General features: G+C 45.6%; 1 protein-coding gene across 1 annotated transcript in view; it reads right to left on the reverse strand.

The window, feature by feature from the left end:
* Nucleotides 1-19806, reverse strand: part of PGM1 (phosphoglucomutase 1) — a 62654-nt gene extending 42848 nt beyond the window's left edge. The window contains exon 1 of the mRNA XM_047788810.1: nucleotides 19360-19806. Within this exon, the coding sequence (XP_047644766.1) occupies nucleotides 19360-19605 (246 nt within the window). The 5' untranslated portion in view covers nucleotides 19606-19806. The remainder of the gene's footprint in view (nucleotides 1-19359) is intronic.
* Nucleotides 19807-23601: the final 3795 nt, after the last annotated feature.

The following is a 23601-nucleotide window of genomic DNA, read 5'->3' on the forward strand; positions in this document are numbered from 1 at the left end:
AGCACCTGCTTTCCTCCAACACCTTCTCCATGTAGCATCTTCCACTCAGCCTCCCTCTTCTCTGAGAACTGTCTCCTACCCCCACCCACAAGCCACAAGGGTGGACTCCTAGGGCCACGTTTGTACTACAGGACACTGATGCCAGGCTACGAAGACCAAAGGCAGACACCTGACTAAGGGCTGAATCGCTCAGATTTTCTCTCACAGGAATCTAGAATTAAAGCTCCTTAGAGTTCCCATCATGGCGCAGCGGAAACAAATCTGACTAGTATCCATGAGGATGCAGGTTTGATCCCTGGCCTCACTCAGTGGGTTAAGGATCCAGCATTGCCATGAGCTGTGGTGTAGGTCGCAGAAGCGGCTGGGATCTGGCATTGCTGTGGCTGTGACAGAGGTCAGTGGCTACAGTTCCGATTCGACCCCTAGCCTGGGAACTTCCAAATCCGAGGGTGCGGCCCTAAAAAGACAAAAAGAAAGGACTCCAAAGTGTACCAGTCAGATTCAGCTGGTCCTCGACCTGGGAAGCCAGGTAAACTCAGCAGCCACGGGGCAGGGACGTCGTGTCATAAGAAGATCTGTATAGTATTGTGACTGGCCGCCAGATGACACATGACATCTCTAAGAGCTGGGGGCATAATGTCCAGAAAGAACTGGAAAAGAATTCAGAGTAGAATCATGAAGAATGCAGGTCAGATGACTTCTCAAGAGGGCAGGGGCTGCAGATTCCTAAGACGTGAGAATAAGGGACTGTGGCTGTGAACACAAGCCACCTGAGACTCCCCATTGGCACTGGTGCGTTGGACTGGGGGTTCCACATCCGAGTTCCAGTCAACATGCACCTCCCCCAGCCAACAATGTCACCCCAATTTGATTGGAAAGGTAACTCCTAATTGCTTGGAATAAGAGAAGAGTTTATGCGTTGGGCCCTTTTTAACATAGAAATGCTTAGAATTAACTCTAGACAAGAAGAAAATCAAACCCACAGCAGAGAGAGAATAAAGCAAACGTTGAATAAAGCCACGACGGGAACTCCCAACTAATGATTTTAAATGTAAGGGGGTAAGACAATTTTATGCAAGTGATGAACATTACTGGAACATTCAAGAAAACTTTGAACATTACTGGAACATTCAAGAAAACTTTGAGGTACCATATTTATACATTTAAATCACCAGATGCAGACAGTTTACTGCAGTATTTCAGGGAATGGACTGATAAGACCAGACTGACAGGGTGGGAACCCAGCTCTCGCAGTCATGGGCTGTGTGATCTTAAAGAAGTTACTTAACCTTGAGCAAAGTATTTAACCTCTCCGTGCCCTCATGTTCTCATCTTTGAAATGCGGACTGAAGATAGCACCTCCTTAGACTTACCGTGGTGATCACTTCATATATTGCAATATCAAATCTTTAGTTTGGACACTAGAAACTAATACAATGTTAGGTGTCAATTATACCTCAATTTTTTTTTAATGCATCTCTTCTTTTGTTTTTTAGGGTTGCACCTGCAGCATATGGAGGTTCTCAGGCTAGGGGTTGAATCAGAGCTGTAGCTGCCAGCCACAGCCACAGCCACAGCAATGCCAGATCCAAGCCATGTCTGCAACCTACGCCACAGCTCACAACAATGCCGGATCCTTAACCCACTGAACGAAGCCAGGGGTGGAAACTGTGTCCTCATGGATACTAGTCAGATTCGTTTCCACTAAGCCAGGACAGGAACTCCAAAAATCTCTTAAAGACCATTTTTTTAAAAAAGAAAGAAAAAAGTACCTACTGCATAGGTTTGTTGGATAAAGACATACTGAGTTGATAAATGTAAAGAGCTTAGCACTGGCTAGTTGGAGTCCCCAGCAAGCCCTACGTACATGTTGGTTTTTATGACTGCCCTGAACAGTCTGAAGATACGCCAGTCTGCTGTCCCACTGTTGACCTACCCATGCAGTATGGAAACTGACTTTTTGCATTCATATCGTCAGGCACTGTGCAGCACAGGAAGATGACAAACTCAAGTGGTCAAACTTTTGGTCTGAAAGGAGACACAGAAAAGTCAAGGGATTGTTAAAAAAGAAGTAAAATCTGGGAGCTTGCACAGAAGCTCTACGCACGCAGAAAAGAGAGAATTTTTGGAAGGCATCCCCACAGCACAAATGCCATTCTTATTTTGTGTAGTTAAATCTAAAAACAATCTCCCCACCTTGAAGATGCTCCAGGCTTAGGAATCACTTTCACACCAAGTGAATGTGTCACGAGGACTCCTGTTTAATTAGAGATCACCAATATTCAAGCATTTTGATTTATAAAAACAGCAATGTATAGGGTTCATATAAAATTTTTAGACATATTTTCCTTTTCGGAGCATCCTCAAAATTTTTTTTCATTTGAATCCCTGAAGAAAATGCTATAAAATTGGGTTGTGATGATCATTGCACAACTATAAATGTAATAATTGAGTTAAAAAAATCCCTGAAGAATATTTGTTTGAAGCTACTAGAGTATTTTCCCATATTCTGGCTATTACCAGACCTATGAATTAAAAGCCCTTGGTAAAAAGAGGGCTCAATCTAAAGAACAGCTTGATTTTCAAATAATTCACGGGTGTATGTTTCCCTCTTGTGGTAGAAAATGGAAACACATGCGGGCCCAACAAGGAGTGGACTAACCAGCTCCACGGGCCTTGTACGACTCTAGGGGGGACCCTTCACCTGGAATACGATGGGAATCGTGCCCTTTGGAGTTTTGTGGCAGTGACTGGCCCTCTATCAAATAATAAAAATGTAGCATATGCCTGGACTTTTAAGAAGATGAGAGATTGGTGGGGTTATTCTGTCTCATCTCTTAAGAATTTTTCCAACTACGTGGCCTGGCAAAACTAGGATGTCCCGCTGTAAAGAAACCACACGAAGGTGGCTACGAAGACGGGATGTCTTTTCTCTGGGTTCTTTGTGAGCCTGAGTGTCTATAAAATGGGGATAGTAAAACTTCTTTTCAAGGTTCTGACATTAATGCGGAACGTGCTCATCCCCATGCCTGGCCACAGGCAGCCACTCGATGGATGTCCTCCAAACCACCAACATAGAGATTCTGATAAAGACCCGGCCCTTCCTTCTAACACATCCCCTGACCTCTACAGCACGTGGATCCGGGCAGGACAGAATCAATGCTGTGGGTGAGTCTGTGTGAATATCCACGCCGGGCCAGGGAAAAGGTGGACAAGGGGGGTATCTATAGGCCCTGCTCTAACCGGAGGGCTTCCATTCAGAGGCTGAATCTTGCCCTTGCCATTTTCTGACTCTGTATGGTCTTTTCAGCCTTAGTTTCCTCATTTGTAAAATAGGGATGGTGCATTGAAAGCTGTTGTACAATAGGAAATAATCACAGTAGGTCAGGATGTGCTGGGCAGGGCCTCAAGTGCTTTACAAGCATGAACTTAATTTTCACAATCAATCAATCAATCCCAATCTCTTGAGTTGCTGAAAAGATGAAAGGAGATCATGTGAAGGGCATATCAGGGTCCACAGGATTCCAAGTAGGTTCCATGCAGGTTTAACAACAACCCTGTGAAGCAGACAGCCTCACTATCCCCATTTTACACATGAGGAAACTGAGGCTTGGAGAAGTTAGATGACTTGCTCAAAGTCTCACAACTAATAAATGGGAAGCTCGGCTTTGATGCCCGTTTTAATGCCAAAACTCATGCTCAGACTGAAGGGCTCCTTTGGAGGATCAGGGGCATTTTAACTTGGAGAAAATTAAGAAGAAATATATCCTAGATGACTCTCCAGGGGTACTGTGCAAGGGTGAACTATGAGTTTTGGTGCCTGTACAACCCACGGTACTTGGTGGACAGAGCACAGGTGCTGTGGGTTGACCTGGACACCCCACCAAAAATAAAATATGTTGGAGTTCCCACTGTGGCACAGTGGGTTAAGATCAAGCATTGCCACAGCTGTGGTGTAGGTCACAGCTGCAGCTTGGATTTGATACCTGGCCTGGGTACTTCCATATGCTGCAGGGGCGGCCAAACAAGAAAAACCAAAAAAACCCCCCAAAAAACAGATATGTTAAATTCTGAACCCCAAATACCTGTGAATATGAACTTATTTGGAAAAAGGGCCTTTGCAGATGTAATAAAAAAAATTTTTTTTTTTGTCTTTTTTAGGGCCGCACCCGCAGCATATGGAGGCTCCCAGGCCAGGGGTCCAATTGGAGCTACAGCTGCTGGCCTACACCACAGCCACAGCCACAGCAACACAGGATTCAAGCCACGTCTGTGACCTACACCACAGCTGACAGCAATGCCGGATCCTTAACCCACTGAGTGAGGCCAGGAATCGAATCTGCAATCTCATGGATGCTAGTCGGGTTTGTTAAACCACTGAGCCGTGCTGGGAACTCCAGATGTGATCAAATTAAGATGAGGTCATAACAGATTAGAATGGGCTCCAAGTCCAATCACTGGTGTGTTTACAAGGAGGGGGAAAGTCGGAGACAGACATGCAGGGAAGAAAGCTGGTGAAGACAGAGGAGTTGAGTCACGAGCACCAGCAATTGCGGGTGGCACCAGCAGCCAGGCAGAGGCAAAGGCGTGGTCAGAGGGAGTGTGGTCCTGCCAGCACCCTGACTTGGACTCTCAGCCTCCAGAACTATGAGAGTATACGTTTCTGTTGTTTCAAATTACGCAGTTTGTGGTACTTTGTGTTACAGCTGCTGCTGCAGGAAGCTAATAACAATAAATGGGTAAAACTGAAAAAGCCCAACTCCCAGGACAGGGGATCCCTTTGCAGCTGGGTGGCTGGTATGAGAGAGAGGCCCTAGGGAGACCCCTTCCCATGCCCTTTTCCTTTGTCCTTTTCCTTTGTTGGTTCTTATCACTGAAAAACATGGTATGTGCCATGGCTTGGTTTATGTAAACCAGCCTCCCCGCCTGCTCAGTGGTGAGAAAGACAGCACCTCATCCACCTGTAACCCCAGTGCCTGGAATGAAGTATAGTAGATCCTTAACAAATATCTGAGTGGCTAAATTGTTGGGGTGAAAGTTAAATGGCCTCTGTGACTAGGGTTTCTGATGAACAGAGGTGAGTTTTTCCAGACTGTAGTCAAGGAACTCGCCCCCACTTCTGAGACCAACGTCAACTATAAAATTACCCCCACCATCACAGGTAACTTCCCAAAGCACAAGGGATCCACCACTGAGTGCCCTCCGCCTGAGAACTGGCATTTCCAGGAGTTTCTACAGCACACGGACTTGTGCAGTAACAATTAGGAACAGCACTAGAAACTGCAACAGTGAAGGAAGTGGAGCTGTTTAGTCTGTGTGGCTGAGGCCAAAAACTTGTGCTGCCTCCAAGGGGAGCATCGCATAATGGCAGGCAGAGGGGGGAGGGCTTCATGGTGCTCATCCCAGAAAGTGAACTTCAGGGTAGGGCAGGAAAGGGGTGAGTGGAGAGTTAGAGACAGAGACTAAAGCTACCAGGAGAAAAAGGAGGTCAAGGCTGGACCAGTGTTCCAGCCCCTTCACTGACATCAGAGTGAGATGGATGGGAAATTGTACAGCCGCACTGTCTCTCTCTCTCTCATTCTCTCTGTGTGTGTCTCTCTCTGTCTCCATCTCTGTCTCTCTGTCTCTGTCTGTCCCTCTCTTTGTCTGTCTTTGTCTCTTTGTCTCTGTCTGTCCCTCTCTTTGTCTGTCTTTGTCTCTTTGTCTCTGTCTCTCTATCTCTCTGTGTATCTCTCTATCTCTCTCTATATAGATATCTGTCTCTGTCTCTCTATCTCTGTCTCTCCTTCTCTCTCTCTCTCCCTGAGAAATTTTTGTATCTGTAAATGTGTGATTTGCCTTAGGGCACTGCACATCATTCATTCTACAATATGGATTGAGATCAACTAACCCAAGTTAAGACACTGGCCCTGATGAAAACATCAGGTCATATTAGATGGTTATATGCCATGCAATCTGCTGGGTGAAGACAGACAGTCACCACAAACAGAGGCTTCCTGTGTTAGGGGACCAATACTGTGACCCCAGCCCCTTTATAAATAGCTCGTTCCATTAGTTAACCTATGTCTCCAAGATTCTCCCTTCCCACTGGGATCATAAGGTAGTTCTCAGGCTGAGTCTTAGATTGGCCTGTGTATAATGACAGCCTCGGGGTTAAGGACCTGTGTGGGGATCATCACTGGCTCCCTGCCATCTACCTCTGTCCCTGTGATGCAGGAGTTAAGATGATTCTATTTTAAAGCCAAAGCCTGTGGCTTCCTTTCCACAATGGCCTCCTTGTTATGCCCTAGCCGCTGCCTCTATGCAGAATGTCTCCACTTACTCCTGGCGTCCTTTTCACCATCGTGTAGGACTTGGCTCAGACGCACCTCCCCTGGAAGCCTCCTCTGACCACCCCTTGGTGCTCCCCATGACACCCAAAGGAGGCACCGTCCCCGTCCTGCAGTGCCCACTGATGACGAGCTCCACATGGCACTGGGCCCTGCCCATGCACCTGCGTGTCCCCTAAGAGCACAGCCCAGTGCTGAGCAGTGAGAAAATGCTCAGCAAATGTTGGTGAGGCAAGAGCACCCCCTCAACAGCTGTCCAGGAGAAGCTGCTGGAGCAAGCGGACCTAACCAACTTTTATAAGAACCATTGCCCTAAAACGTAATGGGTAGACGTGGTATGTGAAAACTAAACACTGTGACTAGTACTGAAGCTATTCAGGGACAGTTTCACTTATTTGGGGGTTTTCACTGGGTTCTTTTGAGATAACTGAGAGTCAGCCTGACCATATATTTCAGAAACCTAATATTATGGAGAACAGCCCCCACCCTGCCCCATCCCAGGCCCCATGCATGAAACACTTACTGCCTATAAGAAAAACATTTCTGTTCTGAAATTTATAGCCTAACAGATGTGGAACATCTTGATAGGTCATTGGCCAACTGGAAGAAAAGAAGTGAACTGAGAAGGCGAGAGCTGCCCAGGGGGACTAATAGCAAAGAGACGTTTAAAGCATCTGTATTTCCATCAAAATCCCCACTGCCCAGTGTAGCAACCTGCTCATTATAACTGTGCATGAGGCACTAAGCTAAGTTCCTACCCATTATCTTGTCTTTCCTAGAGACGCATCTATGGCATATTATTTTAATCGTACAAATGAGTAACGAAAAAAAGAGTTCAAGTAGTTCACCCAGTTAATAAACAGCATATCCAGGCATCTAACTCAAGTCTATCTGACATCAAAAGTTATACTGCAACAAAATTCTAATGTACAAGAGGTAATTTCGATGTCCCACTGAGGATCCTCAAAATGGCATGATATCTTTACTTTTTGGTTATTCTTTAGCTCATCTGAGTTTTGGACTTTGAGCGATGCTAGATAAAATTGCATGTTGAGATTTGTCTTGGCAGGAGGCTTAAATTTGTCCCATGGGGTGACTTTCCTGAAGCAACGATGGAATTTCGAAACGACCATAACAACTCACATTGGAGTTGCACTATCAAGTTCCCCAAGCTTCTGCATGCCCTTTATTTAATTCTCATAAAACTTGCCAATAGGGCAGATGCTAGAATTAATTCCATTTTACAAGTGAGAAAACTGGGCTTTAGATCAGTTAAGCAGAGTTTATGATACTGTACAGTCAATTGTACAACAGAGATTTGAACCCAGATTTTCTATTCCAATCCATCACTACAAACTAAAGGTATTTGGTAAGACTCGAGGAGCCACCAAGTGGCCTACCTTCCACTTGAAATAACGTTAGGCGTCTACAGAGGCACTGTGGATATGGAGCTCTGGAATCTTCTTGTCAGTTATTACCATTAGTATATTCTAAAACAGGACAACAGTCTTAGTATATCCATGAATCCAGTGATCCGTGCCCTGCCTCCACCTTCACTTCACTCTCAGCTAAGGTTTCCCTGACTCCTTTTTTTTTTTTTTTTTTTTTGGTTTTTAGGGCCACACCCATGGCGCATGGAAGTTCCCAGGCTAGGGGCTGAATTGAAGCTGCAGCTGCCAGCCTACGCCGGATCTGAGCCATGTCTGCAACCTACACCACAGCTCACAGCAACCTGGATCCTTGAGCAAGGCAAGGGATTGAACCTGCATCCTCATGGGTCTTCATCAGGATAGTTAACTGCTGAGCCATGAAAGGAACTCCATGATTCCTCTTTATCATTCCACACTTGCCTCAAAAATCACCTTGTTTGGGAAGAGCAGACACCCTTGTTCTTCCCCTCCGCCTCGAGGTGGGGTTGGGTGACTCTGAGTTCCCGTGATCTCCCCTGCAGACTTCCAGGGGAGTGTAGTCCAGACTTGATTTCAGATTTCCAGTCTCCAGAAACGTCAGAAAATGCATTTCTGTAGTTTTAAGCCTCCTAGTTTGGAGTAATTGGTCACAGCAGCGACAGGAAACTAATATATTAGTATTCATACCACATTTTTGTAACTACTTATAGATTCTCCTCTACTAGCACGAATCCTGAGAACAGAGATTTTGCCTTAATTTCGATTTGTACCTGAAACTATCTCACACAGTGCCTGGCACATAAAGAGTGCTCGGCAATGCTCAGTGAATGAGAAAATTCATGCCGTCCAGGAGGTTCACGGCATTTTGCCAACATACACTTCTTGCAGCTTTCCATCTGCAGCATGACCTTGGCCTGGGCCAGGTAACCACTCCATAGATCCATCCTAAACTGCCTATCTTCAGCTACCCACTGCCAGCTCATGACTCCAGTGAGGTGAAGGCCTCACATCAGTGGGCTTGTGCCTGAGACTTACGGCAACTCTGAAACTCAGCCTCCCAGGTCAAATTTAAGAGATAATGTATAGGCAGGGACAGGATGGGACATCTAGGCAGTGGAGGTGGTGGGAGACCCAGAAGACCCTCCCCTCTGCCCCCCACTGGCTCCAGAGTTTGGAATAATCATAATCACCATGAGAATCAGCAGAATCTTCTGTTGACTAAATACTTAAATCAGGCACTATGACGAGTGCTTCAAAAATTTTACTTCATCCTCGCATAAACCTTTCAAGGCAGATACTATTTACTCTCTTTATACCAAATCTGTTTACAGGTCACTGTCCATGGTGATCAGCATGTTTCTCAAGGATTTGACCTCAGAGAGCTGGATGCCAACTGCGTGGCCTGGCCCAGCCCAGACAGACAGTGGGCCAACCTTCCTCCCAACTCCATCTGAGTTTCCTACCATCATTTCCCTTTTGCTTCATTTTATTTTTTTTATTATTATTATTTTTTTATTTTCCCACTGTACAGCAAGGGGGTCAGGTTAACCTTACATGTATACATTACAATTACATTTTTTCCCCCACCCTTTGTTCTGTTGCAACATGAGTATCTAGACAAAGTTCTCAATGCTATTCAGCAGGATCTCCTTGTAAATCTATTCTAAGTTGTGTCTGATAAGCCCAAGCTCCCTATCCCTCCCACTCCCTCCCCCTCCCATCAGGCAGCCACAAGTCTCTTCTCCAAGTCCATGATTTTCTTTTCTAAGGAGATGTTCATTTGTGCTGGATATTCGATTCCAGTTATAAGTGATATCATATGGTATTTGTCTTTGTCTTTCTGGCTCATTTCACTCAGGATGAGATTCTCTAGCTCCATCCATGTTGCTGCGAATGGCATTATGTCATTCTTGTTTATGACTGAGTAGCATTCCATTGTGTATATATACCACCTCTTCCGAATCCAATCCTCTGTCGATGGACATTTGGGTTGTTTCCATGTCTTGGCTATTGTGAATAGTGCTGCAATGAACATTCCTTTTGCTTCATTTTAAAACAGATTTCATTTGGCTCCACAGAATGCATTCTCCGGAGCCCCCACAGGCGCAGCAATAGCATAATGGTTTTATTACTAAAGCAAAAGGTCCTTCCCCGTCCCTACCCAGTTACTCCATCCCAGCTCCACTTTCTGGCCTCTTTGCAATCATGGGATGTTCCTTTGGAGTTGAGGAGGGCACAGGCTTAACACCTAGGTTCCTGGGGTTTGTGGCTTCAAACGGATAGGACTTCCTTCCAGGGCCAGAGTCATTTTGTCTACTTCGTCTTTGGCAAACCTTCCTAGTGTGTACAGTTACTAAATGCACCAAAGCATGTTGAGTTATTTACCAGGATGCAAGGGAACTGGATCCCCAGCTACCGCAGTAAAAACTGCAGAAGGAAAGCAAATGCCAGAATCTACTTCAGCATGAACTGTCTTCTAAGAACCTCTCGAAAGGGCAGCCTGCTTGAACAGCGTAAAACGTAACTCCTTTTAAACCATTATGCGGGAGTATTTTCAACTAAATTATCTCCTTCAAAACAAGCACCCTGGGAAGCAACATATGGATTCAAACAATGCTGACATTGCACTAACATTTCCGGAACTCTTTTTCGGGCAACGGTCTTCACCGTCTACAGCACTTTCTTTGAAAGTCTTCAGTCATAACAAATTTCATCCTTTGAGAATAGATTTGAACTTTGGAAAGAGACAAAAATTGGTTGGAGCCATGTCTAATGGATAAAGGGGGTGATCAAATCTTGTTACATCATTTTAGGTGAAAAATGAGGCATGACTATAAAATAATGTGACTGGTTTCCCTAGGTGACCCATAAACTGACCGGCTGAGAAATAATTCCCATCGAGGAGTTTCAAAATGCTTTGAGCACTAGACGCATCACTGGAGTAAGTGTACAGTTCCCAGAGTGGCGATTTGGCAGGGTACGATACTAATCTGGATATATAAGTTCAAATATGTTTGTAAAAAAAAGAAACCTGATTGCTTACACTCACGAAAATGAAGAAGCTATTCTCCTGGAGAAATTTCTCCTCCTTTTTTTGACAGCTTGGTGGGCTTGGGGCAACGGGTCTGCAGAGGAAAATAAGACATCTCTTGCAGAAAGCCTTTGCTGGGCACACTGCCCCCTCCCACACGCACCCCCACCCCAAGCTGGGGCAGGTGTCTCTGCCCGGAGTGTCCACAACCATCTCTTTTCCCTTAGGTATAAGTGCTTATAAAACTTAGTGGTGGTTGTCTGTTCTTCTGTCAATCTTCCTCCTTCGAATGGAGCTTCCCTGAGAATAAGCACACAATCTTTTCTTTTTTTCTTTTTAGGGCCACACCTGCAGCATATGGTTCTTAACTCGCTAAGTCACAACAGGAAGTCCAAGGACGTAATCTTTGACTATAACTCCAAGGTCAGGCAGTGCACACAAAAGCGTGGGACACTAATTCCTGTTCTTGACTCAAACCCTTTGCCTTTGCTTCTCATGCACCCAGGGCTTCACTTGCCAAATACGTCTGCCCGGCAACGAAAACTAGACATTCAGTCTGTATAAAATCCACCCTGACAAATGCACAGAGGCCTAAGGTACAGTAGTGGTTGCTTAGGCCTGAAGGTGTAGGGGAGTGAGCGGCGTTGGCTGCTAATACGTGTGGCTTCTTTAAGGCTCATGGAAATGTTCTAAAATTAGATGGTGGTGATGGCTGCATACACTCTAAATACACTAAAAAATATTGAGTTGTACACTTTAAATGGATGAATTGTGTGATGTGTGAATTCCATCTCAAAAAGTAGTTTTACTTAAAAAGTCCTCCACAGTGACAATTATTGTGCCTAGTTTCTAGCATGGTAGGTGAAATAAATGATTGTCAAGCGCTCTTCAAAAAATCTGATTACCGATATAAAATTAAGTTTCTGTCTTCCCGCTGTAACTCTACCACTTGAAAATGACTGAGTGGTTTTCACTAAATCTGGAAAGCATGTTTAGGATAATGAGAACTCTGAGGTGTTCCCCAACATCAATTCTCCCTTTCAGCTAGACTGACGCCCCCAAAAGTTAGCCAGACAAATAACATTGATACAGACATACTTCGGAGATTTTCTGGGTTCAAATATTAACTGCAATAAAGTTAGTATCAAAATTAAGTGGGTCACATGAGTTTTTTGGTTTCTCAGTGCATATAAAAGTTATGTTTACATTATACTATAATCTATTTAGTGTGTAATAATAGCATTATACCTAAAAAATGTACATACTTTAATTTGGAAATACTTGTTTGCTAAAAAAAAATACTAACCACATCTGAGCTATCAGCAATTCACAATCTTTTTTGCAAAAGGAACACCAAAGATCATGGATCGCAAAGCAAATACAATGATGATGGAATACGTCTGAAGTATTGCAAGAATTACCAAAATGTGTCACAGAGACACAAAGAGCAAACAATAGTGGGAAAATGGCACTGATAGCTTGCTCGTCCCAGAGTTGCCACAAATCTTCAGTCTGTAAAAAAACACCGTACTAATGGTACTAAAGCAAAGTGCGATAAAATGGGCTATGCCTGCACTTCCCAGCCTCCCTTGCTGCTAGAGGTGGCCTTAGACCAAGTTTCAGCCAATGAGACAGAGAGGTGTTGATTATATGCAGACTCAGACAGGCACACCTTCCTCTCTCTTCCTCTCCTTCCTGTTGGCTGGAACGAGCATAGCATATCGTGATAGGCAGCCACACTGGACTATGCAGATGAAGGCAATTCATAAGGGAAGGCAGAGCAACAAAAGAAACGTGGGTCTCCTGACACAATGGAGCTACCACACCAGCCCTGGACTGCCCACACACAGAAAGGGTTCTACTATTATGAACTTATTTTAGAATTCTGCCGTAGCAGCCAAAACCTACATTGTTCTAATGATAAAATTTGATGTTCTAGACCAAAACAAAATCTAAAATATATAGCATCAGCTTATTTTCGTTAGCCACAGCAAAATTGTTACCATGGTTACCTTGGAAGCAGGCCACTGGCCAACCAAATCTATAGCTCTAGGCAAATGGTTAGGAGAATTCAGAACAGGAGCATGTGTTGGCTGTTTCTGGCCACAATACAGAGGAGCTCAGGCAAGGACTAGCCAGTCTGCAGGCAGAAATGGAGGTTATGGTTCTGCCAAGGGAAGTTTTCTTGACTGTGGCTTGTACCCCATTTTGGCCAAGTCCAGCAATGTGTGGCACTGCAGAGTTGAGATGGTGACTATTTGTGTACCCAAGCTACAGCAGCTGAAGCAGAAAGCAGAGCAGAAAAGGCTGTGGCCTCAAATCCTTCCTGGATTCTCAGCCAGACAATGCGAACTAGCCTACCAGCAAAGATCCAATTAAGGATACTGCCTTCTTGCCCAGCCTAGCTTTTCCTACTCTTCAGTTATGGAGAAATCAGGGGAGTGACAAAGCACAGAGGCCAAAACATAAAAGCTGAAATTTTCAGACTTCAAAACTCTATCCCACTTAAAGAGGCCAGAGATTGAACTCACATCCTCGTGCATACTAGTCGGGTTCATTACTGCTGAGCCACAATAGGAACTCCAGAAAAATGCCTATTCTTAAATGCCTTTGGCTCAAAATTACTTTTATGCCACAGTGGCATATTTTGGACCCCTTCAGACTTTACAAGAGCTTTCAGAAGAACAATTTGAGTGGGCTACACCTCCAAGAAAGTTAAGAAGGCAAGTTTCAAGGATCCATTCATTCTCCCCTAAGTTTCCTTGAACTTGACAGATATACCTAGTCATTCGGTGGCCTCTGGAGCTGTGCTCAAAGTAGAGGATCACCTTTTAAAAATGGCTACTGAGTGTGCCAAGTAACTGAGGGCCTACCTTCAACTGGGAGGACTTAGAAAAGACTTTTTTAAAAAAAAAAAAAACCTGGTGTCCTCAAAGAGGATAAACCACAAAAGCGCAGCCCTGGGGGGCTGTTTGGAAAGAGTGAAAGGGGGTGCCTTTGCCTTGGGGTTTTGTTTTCTTTTTAACTTCAGCTGTTGGTATTCCCCCTTCCTAAAGCTTCTCCCAGTCACCACTCAGATGGGTAGCCCTGAATGAACACAGGGAGAACTTGGAGATCAAGTCAGGCCAATAAAGATGCAGTCACGAGTCTGAAACACTTTAAAGAGGATGTTTTCATATTAGAAACGATTTCTTTCCTTTTCCTCTTCATGAGAGCCCCAAAGTGTTTCTGAGAAGAAAGGCGACAGGCAGGTGGTGGTACAGAAAGATCTGCTTGACTCGTCCAACCTGCTACAGATGGTTTCTAGAGCTGGAACCGGGACTTTGGTCTTCTGACATTTCACCCAGTTGAGCTTTTCCATAAATAAGTATATCCCAAAGTACGTAGTTCTGGGGATTGTAATAACATCCTGGCTTAAAAGTTGGGGAAAACTGGACTGGGCAATGTTAAGGAGGACTTTCAGAGCTTTTAATATACAAATGAGTCATGTGAGTCTGCCAGAGGACCCCAGAATGGATTTGGGGAACTATCAAGTCCCACTGCCCCGGGGTTGGTATAACTACCCACATGTTTTAAGAATTTTCCAGGTTTATGTTTGGCTTCTTCTTTTTAAACTGTAGTTAACAACAGGCAAGGAGGGTGAGATCCTGTTTTCCTACACATACATACCACGTGGATTATTTTGGTGACCCAGCCATGTAGTGTCTAGATGGCTTATTAGTCACCAAAATAGATAGAGATAGGTAGATAGATAGATGGATTTGGTTATTTTTGCCTACTATTGAGTGTGATTGATCCCCAAGAAGTACTTTCCTCCCAGGTCACCACCTGCTAGGATTTAGAGGTAAGGATCTGGAGACAGGATTTGGGGTAAGTGATTTTCCTGCTGAGTCACCACATGGTAGGATCTGAGAGTAAGGATTTGATTCTGAATAAAAGTTCGTCTCTTATACCAAACACCAATATGCTTACAAACACCTATGTTGCTAAAGAGTGAGTTGAAATGGTCTCTACGTTGTGTGAGTTCAGTGGGCTTAATCAATGGGGTGAGGAACCATTTGAAAGCTACACCAGCCGGTGCAAGGGTCCCAAACACGGGTGGAGAGCTCAAGATGACCTCAGAGTTAACCGGAATGGTCTCCTGGGATAAGGCAGAGAACATGACAATCCCAGTTGTCATCCACTTGGGACTTACAGTCAACAAGGTCTGTGTTGGAGGCCAGGTAGGTTATATACGAGCAAACCAACAACCGCTATAAGATAAAATCAGTGCTATTATGGGGGTCAGCAAGACAGGCTATTAGAGCAGAAAAGACGTGCACCTGGGAGTTCCCGTCATGGCTCAGTGGTAACGAACCTGATTAGTATTCATGAGGACACGAGTTCAATCCCTGGCCTCGCTCATTGACTTAAGGATCTAGTGTGGCTGTGGTGTAGGCTGGCAGCTGGAGCTCCGACTTGATCCCTAGCCTGGGAACTTCCATATGGCGTGGGTGCGGCCCTAAAAAAGTCGAGGTGCACATGATTCAAACATGGGGAGCAGGGAAGTGACAACTAAATGCAGACCTGCAGGGGAAGAGGAGAGAACCTCACTGCAAGTGGAACCAGATGTGAGGGGGTAGAACATGTTGACGAGGTAGATTGGAAAAAGCCCAACTCTCCGATCTGCTGTTTCACACTCTGCAAGGAGCAACCACACAAAAACACACCTCTTGTTTTTTATTTTACAAGATAGTTCCACAGGCATTGCTTGATTTCCTCACTAGAGCAAACATTTTGGGTGTCCCTGGCCTGTCATCACAGAGTAAGGAAAAGGGACTGGGAACTGCCCCCTCTGTTCCTAGAATGCCAGAGATGTTGCAGTAGAAAACACAGATACCCCAGGACCCTGTTCCAAATGCTAGATTCCCACTGGGAGTGGCTGTGGGCACTGTCAGCCTGAGCTAAGTTTTAAGCAGGTCATGAGCATTTGGAAGGAACCCCCAATTTCCTCCTTTTTTTGCTTGGGCTAATCTAAGTTAGGTTTCTGTCACTTGTACCCAATTGGGTTCTGACTAACACAGCATCACTCTGTATTGGTGGAGGCCACTGAGGGTTGGAGGAACGTAGGAAAAATGCTGATGCCTATGGACTGGCAGCAGTAATATCTGCATCAGGTTGGCTGTGATCAGCTTGGAGCCCCCATATTAGCAGAACATTGCTTATAAAGTCCTGCCCCCAAATCCATCCTGGGGTGTCCCTACCCATGTCATTCCAATAGTTTCCAGATGAGAAGGGTCTGCCAAGTACTTTAAAATATGTTGTTTCATTGAATCCTCACAAGAGCCTCTCTGGGTGTGCGTTATCATTTACAGTCTTCATAGACCAGGGGGGAAAGGATTAGAAATCGAATAACTTGACCAAAAGAACTGCCCCTAACTCCTATGCTTTGTATTCTTTCTGCTTAGAATTCCTTTCCCAACAAATCCACCTTGGACACTCTTAACTTATCCTTTAGGTCTCAATTCTGCTGCCACCCCTCTGTGAAGACATTCTCACTTTATCTTCTGCTCCCAAGTACAGCCCGCCATGCTCTTGCCTCTTCAGTACCTGGCACATAGCCCCATCACAATACCTAACACTGTGCTGTGTCTGCTTATCCTTATCGACCTCCCCTTCTGGACTGTGTAATTCCTGAGGGCTGGAATATACTATATCCAAGTACTTAGAAAATGTCTGATAAGAAGTAAGCACATGATAAATGTTTAATGAGAATAAATGTATTGGTCATAAACCATATGCTGGCTTTAAGAACTGGAATACATGTAAGTATATTCCATACACATCACAATTCCTGATTCAGGACAACTGAACAAGGATTCGTGGAATGCTACCCTATCCCAGGTCCTGCAGAGAGAAAAGGAGTGCGATCATTTCCTCTCTTCCAGAGGTATCTATGGGGAAAGATCACTTAAGGGATGACAGTGGCAGAGAGGGGGTACTGGGGAAAGCTTTCTGAAGATGCTACCTGAGTTGCACCAGAAAAGAAGGAGTGGCATATTTAAATTCCTGAGATGTGTGTGTGTGTTAGAGGGAAAGACACCAAATATAATTAGAGAGCAGTAAGCTGAGGACAGAAACCTAGGGTGTGGGAAGGGCAAGCAGGCCATGTAGAAACTCTCAAAAACGGTGAGTGGGATCAGGAGAGAGTGATCAAGGCAAGGGAATGAGAACTTTGAAAGAGTACAAAGTGAGCAGTGCCAACAGGAAGGCCAAATAAGATACGGCCTAGACAGTGTTCAATGGATTCCGCAAACACAAAGTCATCAGTAGTCTTGCTAAGTGCAATGTCAGTGGAGTGGTGGAGGACGCAGAAGGCGGACTGCAGTGAGCCCGCGAGTGGGAGGTGGGAAATCAGTGCTGATGGATGCTGACAACTTGAACAAAGATTGGCTACAAGCGGGTGGGGGGCGGGGAGAGCAGTAGGGCAGCAGCTAAAGGGTGATGAGGTTTTAAGAACAGCTATCTTCAGTCTTAACTATTTCTTTCCTTCTGACCCCATGCAACTTTCCATTGGGACCCCTAAGATTCCCATTGTGCTGTAAGCTCCTTAAGGACAAGTCTTGCTTCTGAATCATCTTTTTATTCCACACATTTCTCTGTACGTAGCAGAAGCTCAGTATTTGTGGAAGGAATGAATGAAATGCAAGTTCAACACAGGTCCTAAGAAAGACATGACCGGCTCTACCGGGATAGAGCTCTTTGTTTTCCCTGCTGTGTGAAAACTAGGGAGCATAAAGAAAACAAATGCAGACAATCTTCTCTCATGGATGCTGAAAAAATATTTGATCCAGGGAGGCAGATGTAGATTGGGCCCAGTTTAGATTTAAGAGACTGCTGGAAAACAGATCTTTAGACTTAAGGGTCCCTTCATTCCCAGAGGCTGTGCAAGGTCTTGGAATTGGCAGCTCTGTACTAGATTCTCAGTACATCTCCTGTGTCTCAGGAACTGCAGACACAGTTTCTGTGGAATTTGCCTAAGCGTCAGTTTTCTCATTGGTAACTTGAAGCTGCCCATAATAGCATCGACCTCACAGGGCTGCAGGAAGATAAATGAGATCCGGCAAGCGAAGGGCTTCTCTCACAGGGCTTGGCAAAATGGCACTCAATATGTTAATAAGAGAAATAAAGTACTGCTAAAATGGATTTTAAAAAAAAACAACATTACTAAAGGGGATGAGTTCCAGAACTGCAGACACAGTTTCTGTGGAATTTGCCTAAGCGTCAGTTTTCTCATTGGTAACTTGAAGCTGCCCATAATAGCATCGACCTCACAGGGCTGCAGGAAGATAAATGAGATCCGGCAAGCGAAGGGCTTCTCTCACAGGGCTTGGCAAAATGGCACTCAATATGTTAATAAGAGAAATAAAGTACTGCTAAAATGGATTTTAAAAAAAAACAACATTACTAAAGGGGATGAGTTCCAGAAGAGGTTGAATGTAAGTCAAACCTTATGTGAAACACAGAAAACCACAACAACAAAAACTCGTTTGCTAAAATGGATTTAAAAAAAAAAATTACTAAAGGGGATGAGTTCCAGAAGAGGTTGAGTATAAGTCAAATCTTATGTGAAACATAGAAAACTACAACAAAAACTCTTTAGAAAACTTTTTTAAAACAGTGAGTGAACGTTCAGCCCCCATTTACCTACTTTATAAACCCACACTTTCGCATACGTCCTAGGTTTACTGAAAAATCTGCTTCAGTTTCACCTGAGTGGACGTGCCTAAAGTCAGTCAACGTTCTCTAGCTGTGCAGGCGGCGGAGGAAGCAAAGGGTTGCGTTAATTTCCTGCCCTGCCACGACTGCTTACGGAAGAGCGGCCTTGGCTAGGCAGTTTCTGATCTAATGAAATTTCAGCTCCAGCCGCCTCTGTGGAACAGATCCAGAGACAACACCAGGAAAAGACGAGCCCTTTCAAAAGCCTGTGCCCCAGCAACCAGGCCGCCTAAGGGCAGAAGCTCGGTCCCAGCAAACCAGGGGATGGGGAACGAGGCTTGGTAACCGCCTCCTCGGATCTGCCCATTGGACCGCTGAGGGGAGGGTGTCCAAAGCCTCCGGCTCGCAGCCAGCGGGAGGCTCCAGTCCCAGACCAGAATAGCCGGCATCCGGCGGGATGCAGAGGGTTCTGAGCAAGGCGGCGGCCTCTAACCTTTCCCGGCCAAGGCGACTGCCCTCTGCTCAGTAACTGTATCTTCGCCGGCAAGAAAGGTTAATGTAAATGTCAGAGGCCAGAACAGCAACGGGGGGGAGGGGAGAGAGGGAGGGGCAGGAGACGGAGGGTCCGGCCCCCCAAGGTCAAGCCCAGCGCCTCGGCTCGCGGCTCGCGGCTCGCGCCCCGGGGGGCGGGGGGAGGATGGGAGGAGGGGTCAGAGGAGCGGCTCTGCCCCGCGGGGCGGCCCCTCTCCGGCCCGCGGCCCCGGGCGGGCAAGAGCGAGCGCGGAGGAGCGTGGTGGGTGGAGACTGCGGCGGCCGCGCGCGGAAGTGGCCCCGCGGGAGCGAGGCAGGAGGCGGACGACGCCGGCGACCGAGGACGGGGCGCGTCCCTTACCCCGTTGGCGGCGGCGATGCGGACGATGAGCTGGATGGCCTCCTTCATGTAAAACCTGCCGTCCCCGCCCACCACCAGGGTGGCCTCCTGCCGGTGCGCCGGCTCCACGGTGGAGATGATACTCTGGATGAAATTCTCCGCGTAGTTGGCGCTGCTCTGAAACACCTTCACCCGCTTCCTCAGCCCGCTCGTGCCCGGCTTCTGGTCTTGATACGCCTTGGTCTTAACGGTCACGATCTTCACCATGGTGGCGGTTTGCTTTCTGGGGCCGGAGCGGACTCTGCCAACCGGGGGACGGCCGGGACTGTGGCTGCGGCTGCTCTGGGGCGAGGGCGCGGACCGGGTCGGGGCAGCGGCAGCTCTCTCGGCCTTGCTCGTCCCTCCTCCTTAAAGGGACAGGGCCCTCCCTCCGCGGCCAGCCCACCTCCTTGCAGGTCGGAGAGGGAGGAGAATAGGGAGCGCCCACCCCCTAGGCCTCCGGTGAGATGGGTGGAGCCTTTCGAGGTACCCTCCCCCCGGTAAACCAATCACTGTAAAGAGAAACCCGCAACACCTCCCCTAAGAGAACGTGCGGAGCTTAGGGTAGGGACTGGGTCACAGGGCAAAGACTTTGAGGCAGCGGGAAAAACAGACGGGACAGCTGGACTTAGAAGACTTAGAAGGAAGCTTCCACTCACGACTGTTTCCTATTTCGTGATGGTGTGAAAACAATAAGTATTCAGTAGTAACCGTACTTTTCATTTTGATTTTTGATCTTTTTTGCAGTACATGTTCTCTCCGTACCTTCAGACGCAGCTCGCGATCAGCCACCTGATCAGGAGGATAAAGAGTCCCATACACTTAGACCCATTCTGTACCCGTACCATTATTCTATTTTTCCCTTTCAGTACAGTGTTCGATAAATTACATGAGCTATTCAGTACTTTTATTATAAAACAGGATTTGTGTTAGATGAATTTGCTTAACTGAAGGCTACAGTATTTTGAGCCCATTTAAGGTAAGCTCAGCTAAGCTACGGTGTTTGTAGGTTAGTGTTTTCCCCTTATGATATTTAGAACTTAGGATGGGTTTATCCAGAAGTAACCTCGTCCTAAGTGGAGGAAGATCTGTATGTTTTCCTGTGGTTTAGCTAGAGTTTCATGCGTAAATAACTTTATGGAAACACTTCTGAGGGATAAAAATGTCAGCCTTAGCCCGATTTTATGACTCCTTATTCTTTCTATTCTCTCTCTAAATATTAGAGTATTTGTGTTAGAAAAAGGAGTCAACGCCAAAGGTCTGATTCAACCTACTACTCTTTACTGACAGACCACACACTTTATTTCCATTGGTTAGGGTGGGCATACTAATAGGTAAGATTTATTGAATATAATGTTTCTGAAGTACAGGTTTTATTTTTTCCCTATTTTATGCTTGCAAAACTGAGAGACCAAAAAATGACCTGTCAAGGCCACAGAGATAAGTACTTGCAGGAGGCCAGCTCAGGTGGGTGTGGCTCCAAACCCAGGTCTCTTGCAATCATTTGCCTGCCTGTCACCAGATTTGAGAACTAGGAAATGTACAGGTAAGGCTTGAGTATTATTGCCATCAAAATAAGTCAGTTATTCATGCAGTAGAAAATTGGGGAAGAGATCAAAAAGGACCAGGGTGGCCGTGAAAGGTTGGAGCACAGAGTCAAAGAAAGAGACTCAGTTGTTACATAGGAATCTTCAGTCTTTTAGGTTCAGCATCTCCCTTGATTTGGTGATAGTGATGGCCTCCTCTGCTTAAGAAATGTTATCATTTGTAAGATGTGTGAGCCAGGGAAAGCTAGTTAATACCTGTGGGCACCCATCTCTTTACTCTAAAATGGACATAAACCCAGTCTTAGAGAATTTCTGCAAAAATTAGCAGGGTTTTGTATGTCAGTAGTTCTCAATCATGGATACACAGTAGACTCACCTGAGACACTTTTGAAACTACCCATATTCTGGTCCAAACAGATTCAATCACAATCAGCTGATATAAGTAAATCAAGTAGCATGATGCCTAAAAAATAAAAGCCCAAACACAGAGGTTAAAAAAAAATTAGTGTTCCTTCCCCAGTTCCAAAACCAGAGCTTATGGTTAACCTGTGAATTTGATTATATTCACACCCCTTTAATGGCTAGTTGGTGTATTTTGATTCAGCAGAGAAGCTGAATGATGCAAACAACAGCTGACTCAGAAATTGTGTCGATATACATGTTGATAGAGGTGTTATGTGGATGTAGAGATGGGTTTTGACAGTCATTACAAATACATGACTCTTTGATAGCGTATTTACAAATAAATTTCATGTGAAAACTGAATCCTGGACAGCTGGTGATGATTTCTATATTTACATAGAAGTTCACAAAGCTTCCAGAGTAGTAGCATCTTGTGAATTAAGTAGTATAAGCAACTCCGTGTATAGACTAGAGCCTTGAGAATAGAAGGGTGAATGTAATCAAGGTAGCCTGACTGCAGAAAATGAAAATATAGTATAGAATCGCTGAGTCTTGGCAATTCCTAGCTCTCAGAGTTGTATGGATTAAATGAGATACTGAATATAGAGCTCCTTACACAGTGCTAATACATACTGATAAATGGTCACGTGTTATTATAGAGCAATGAGCTCAACATCAGAGCCCATGCTCTTTCTCTGTTCCTCACTGTTTTTGGAACTGGGATGGGGCTTTTCAGTTAACAGGAATTGCTCCCTACTTCTCTCAGCTCAGAAGTTGTAACAATTAGCTTTAACAACATAACAAACCACCCTTAAACTTCGACGATCACCATTTATTTCTGGTATTATTGCCTATGATTTTATGAGTTAACTGGATGGGCTTCTGTGGCAGGTGATCCCCACAGACCTCGCCTTCCAGTACGCATGCCTTTATGTAATGGCCTTATATTACTTTTCTTGCCATGTAACAAGTCAGCACAGGGTCAGTGGCTTTTAAAACAACACCCATTTACTACCAAAGTTCTACAGGTCAGAGGTCTGGGCTGGTTTGGCTGGGTTGAATGTTCATAGTACATGTACAACAAGGCTTGAGACTGAGATACGGCTAGGCTGGGCTCTTATCAGGTCTGGGAATAATCTGCTCCCAAGCTCTTTCAAGTTGTTGGCAGGATCTATTTCCTTGCAGTAGGTCAGAGATCCTTGTTGCCTTACTGGCTGTCAACCAGGCTCCACTCTGGCTCCTAGATGCTGGCTACATGGAGTCCTTCTCATGGCTGCCATCTCTAATTCCCTCTTCTGCCATCAGCCAGAGAAATGCCTACTTTGTGAAGAACTGGGTGATTGGATCAGACATACCTGGATAACTTCCCCTTTGCCGTGTAACTAATATTCATGGATGTGATATCATATCCACAGGTTCTACCTGCACTCAGAAACTGATAGATTTCCAAGTTATTGTGTTGAAAAAAGCAGCAGAATGATTCCTGGTCCCTCATGGGTGGCACTGAAGTAGGAAAAGAAGCCATTGGACCTGAAGTGCCTGTATAAACAGAAGTGAGCATTCTTGGCAGTTGTGGACCAAGGGCCAGGATTCAGAGGATGTGTGTGTGCCTCCAGAGACATTTGGTGTCAAGGCCAGGTGCTCTCCCCCAATGTTTGGCCCTGTAGAAGGGAACTATACCTAATGATGGCCCCAGAAGGGCTAGCTCAGTCAAATGAAATAGAAATCAAGATGAAGGAGTTCCCGTCGTGGCGCAGTGGTTAACGAATCCAACTAGGAACCATGAGGTTGCGGGTTCGGTCCCTGCCCTTGCTCAGTAGGTTAACAATCCGGCGTTGCCTTGAGCTGTGGTGTAGGTTGCAGACGCGGCTCGGATCCCGCGTTGCTGTGGCTCTGGCATAGGCCGGCGGCTACAGTTCCAATTCGACCCCTAGCCTGGGAACCTCCATATGCCGAGGGAGCGGCCCAAGAAATGGCAAAAAGACAAAAAAATAAAATAAGAAATCAAGATGAAATTTTTTTTTTTGCTTTTTGGCTTTTTGCCTTTTCTAGGGCCACTCCTGCGGCATATGGAGGTTCCCAGGCTAGGGGTCGAATCGGAGCTGTAGCCACTGGCCTACGCCAGAGACACAGCAACACCAGATCCGAGCCATGTCTGCGACCTACACCACAGCTCTCGGCAACGCTGGATTCTTAACCCACTGAGCAAGGGCAGGGATCGAACCCTCAACCTCATGGTTCCTAGTCGGATTCATTAACCACTGAACCATGACGG

This window comes from Phacochoerus africanus, chromosome 8 (genome assembly GCF_016906955.1).
Source record: "Phacochoerus africanus isolate WHEZ1 chromosome 8, ROS_Pafr_v1, whole genome shotgun sequence".
Classification (NCBI taxonomy): domain Eukaryota; kingdom Metazoa; phylum Chordata; class Mammalia; order Artiodactyla; family Suidae; genus Phacochoerus; species Phacochoerus africanus.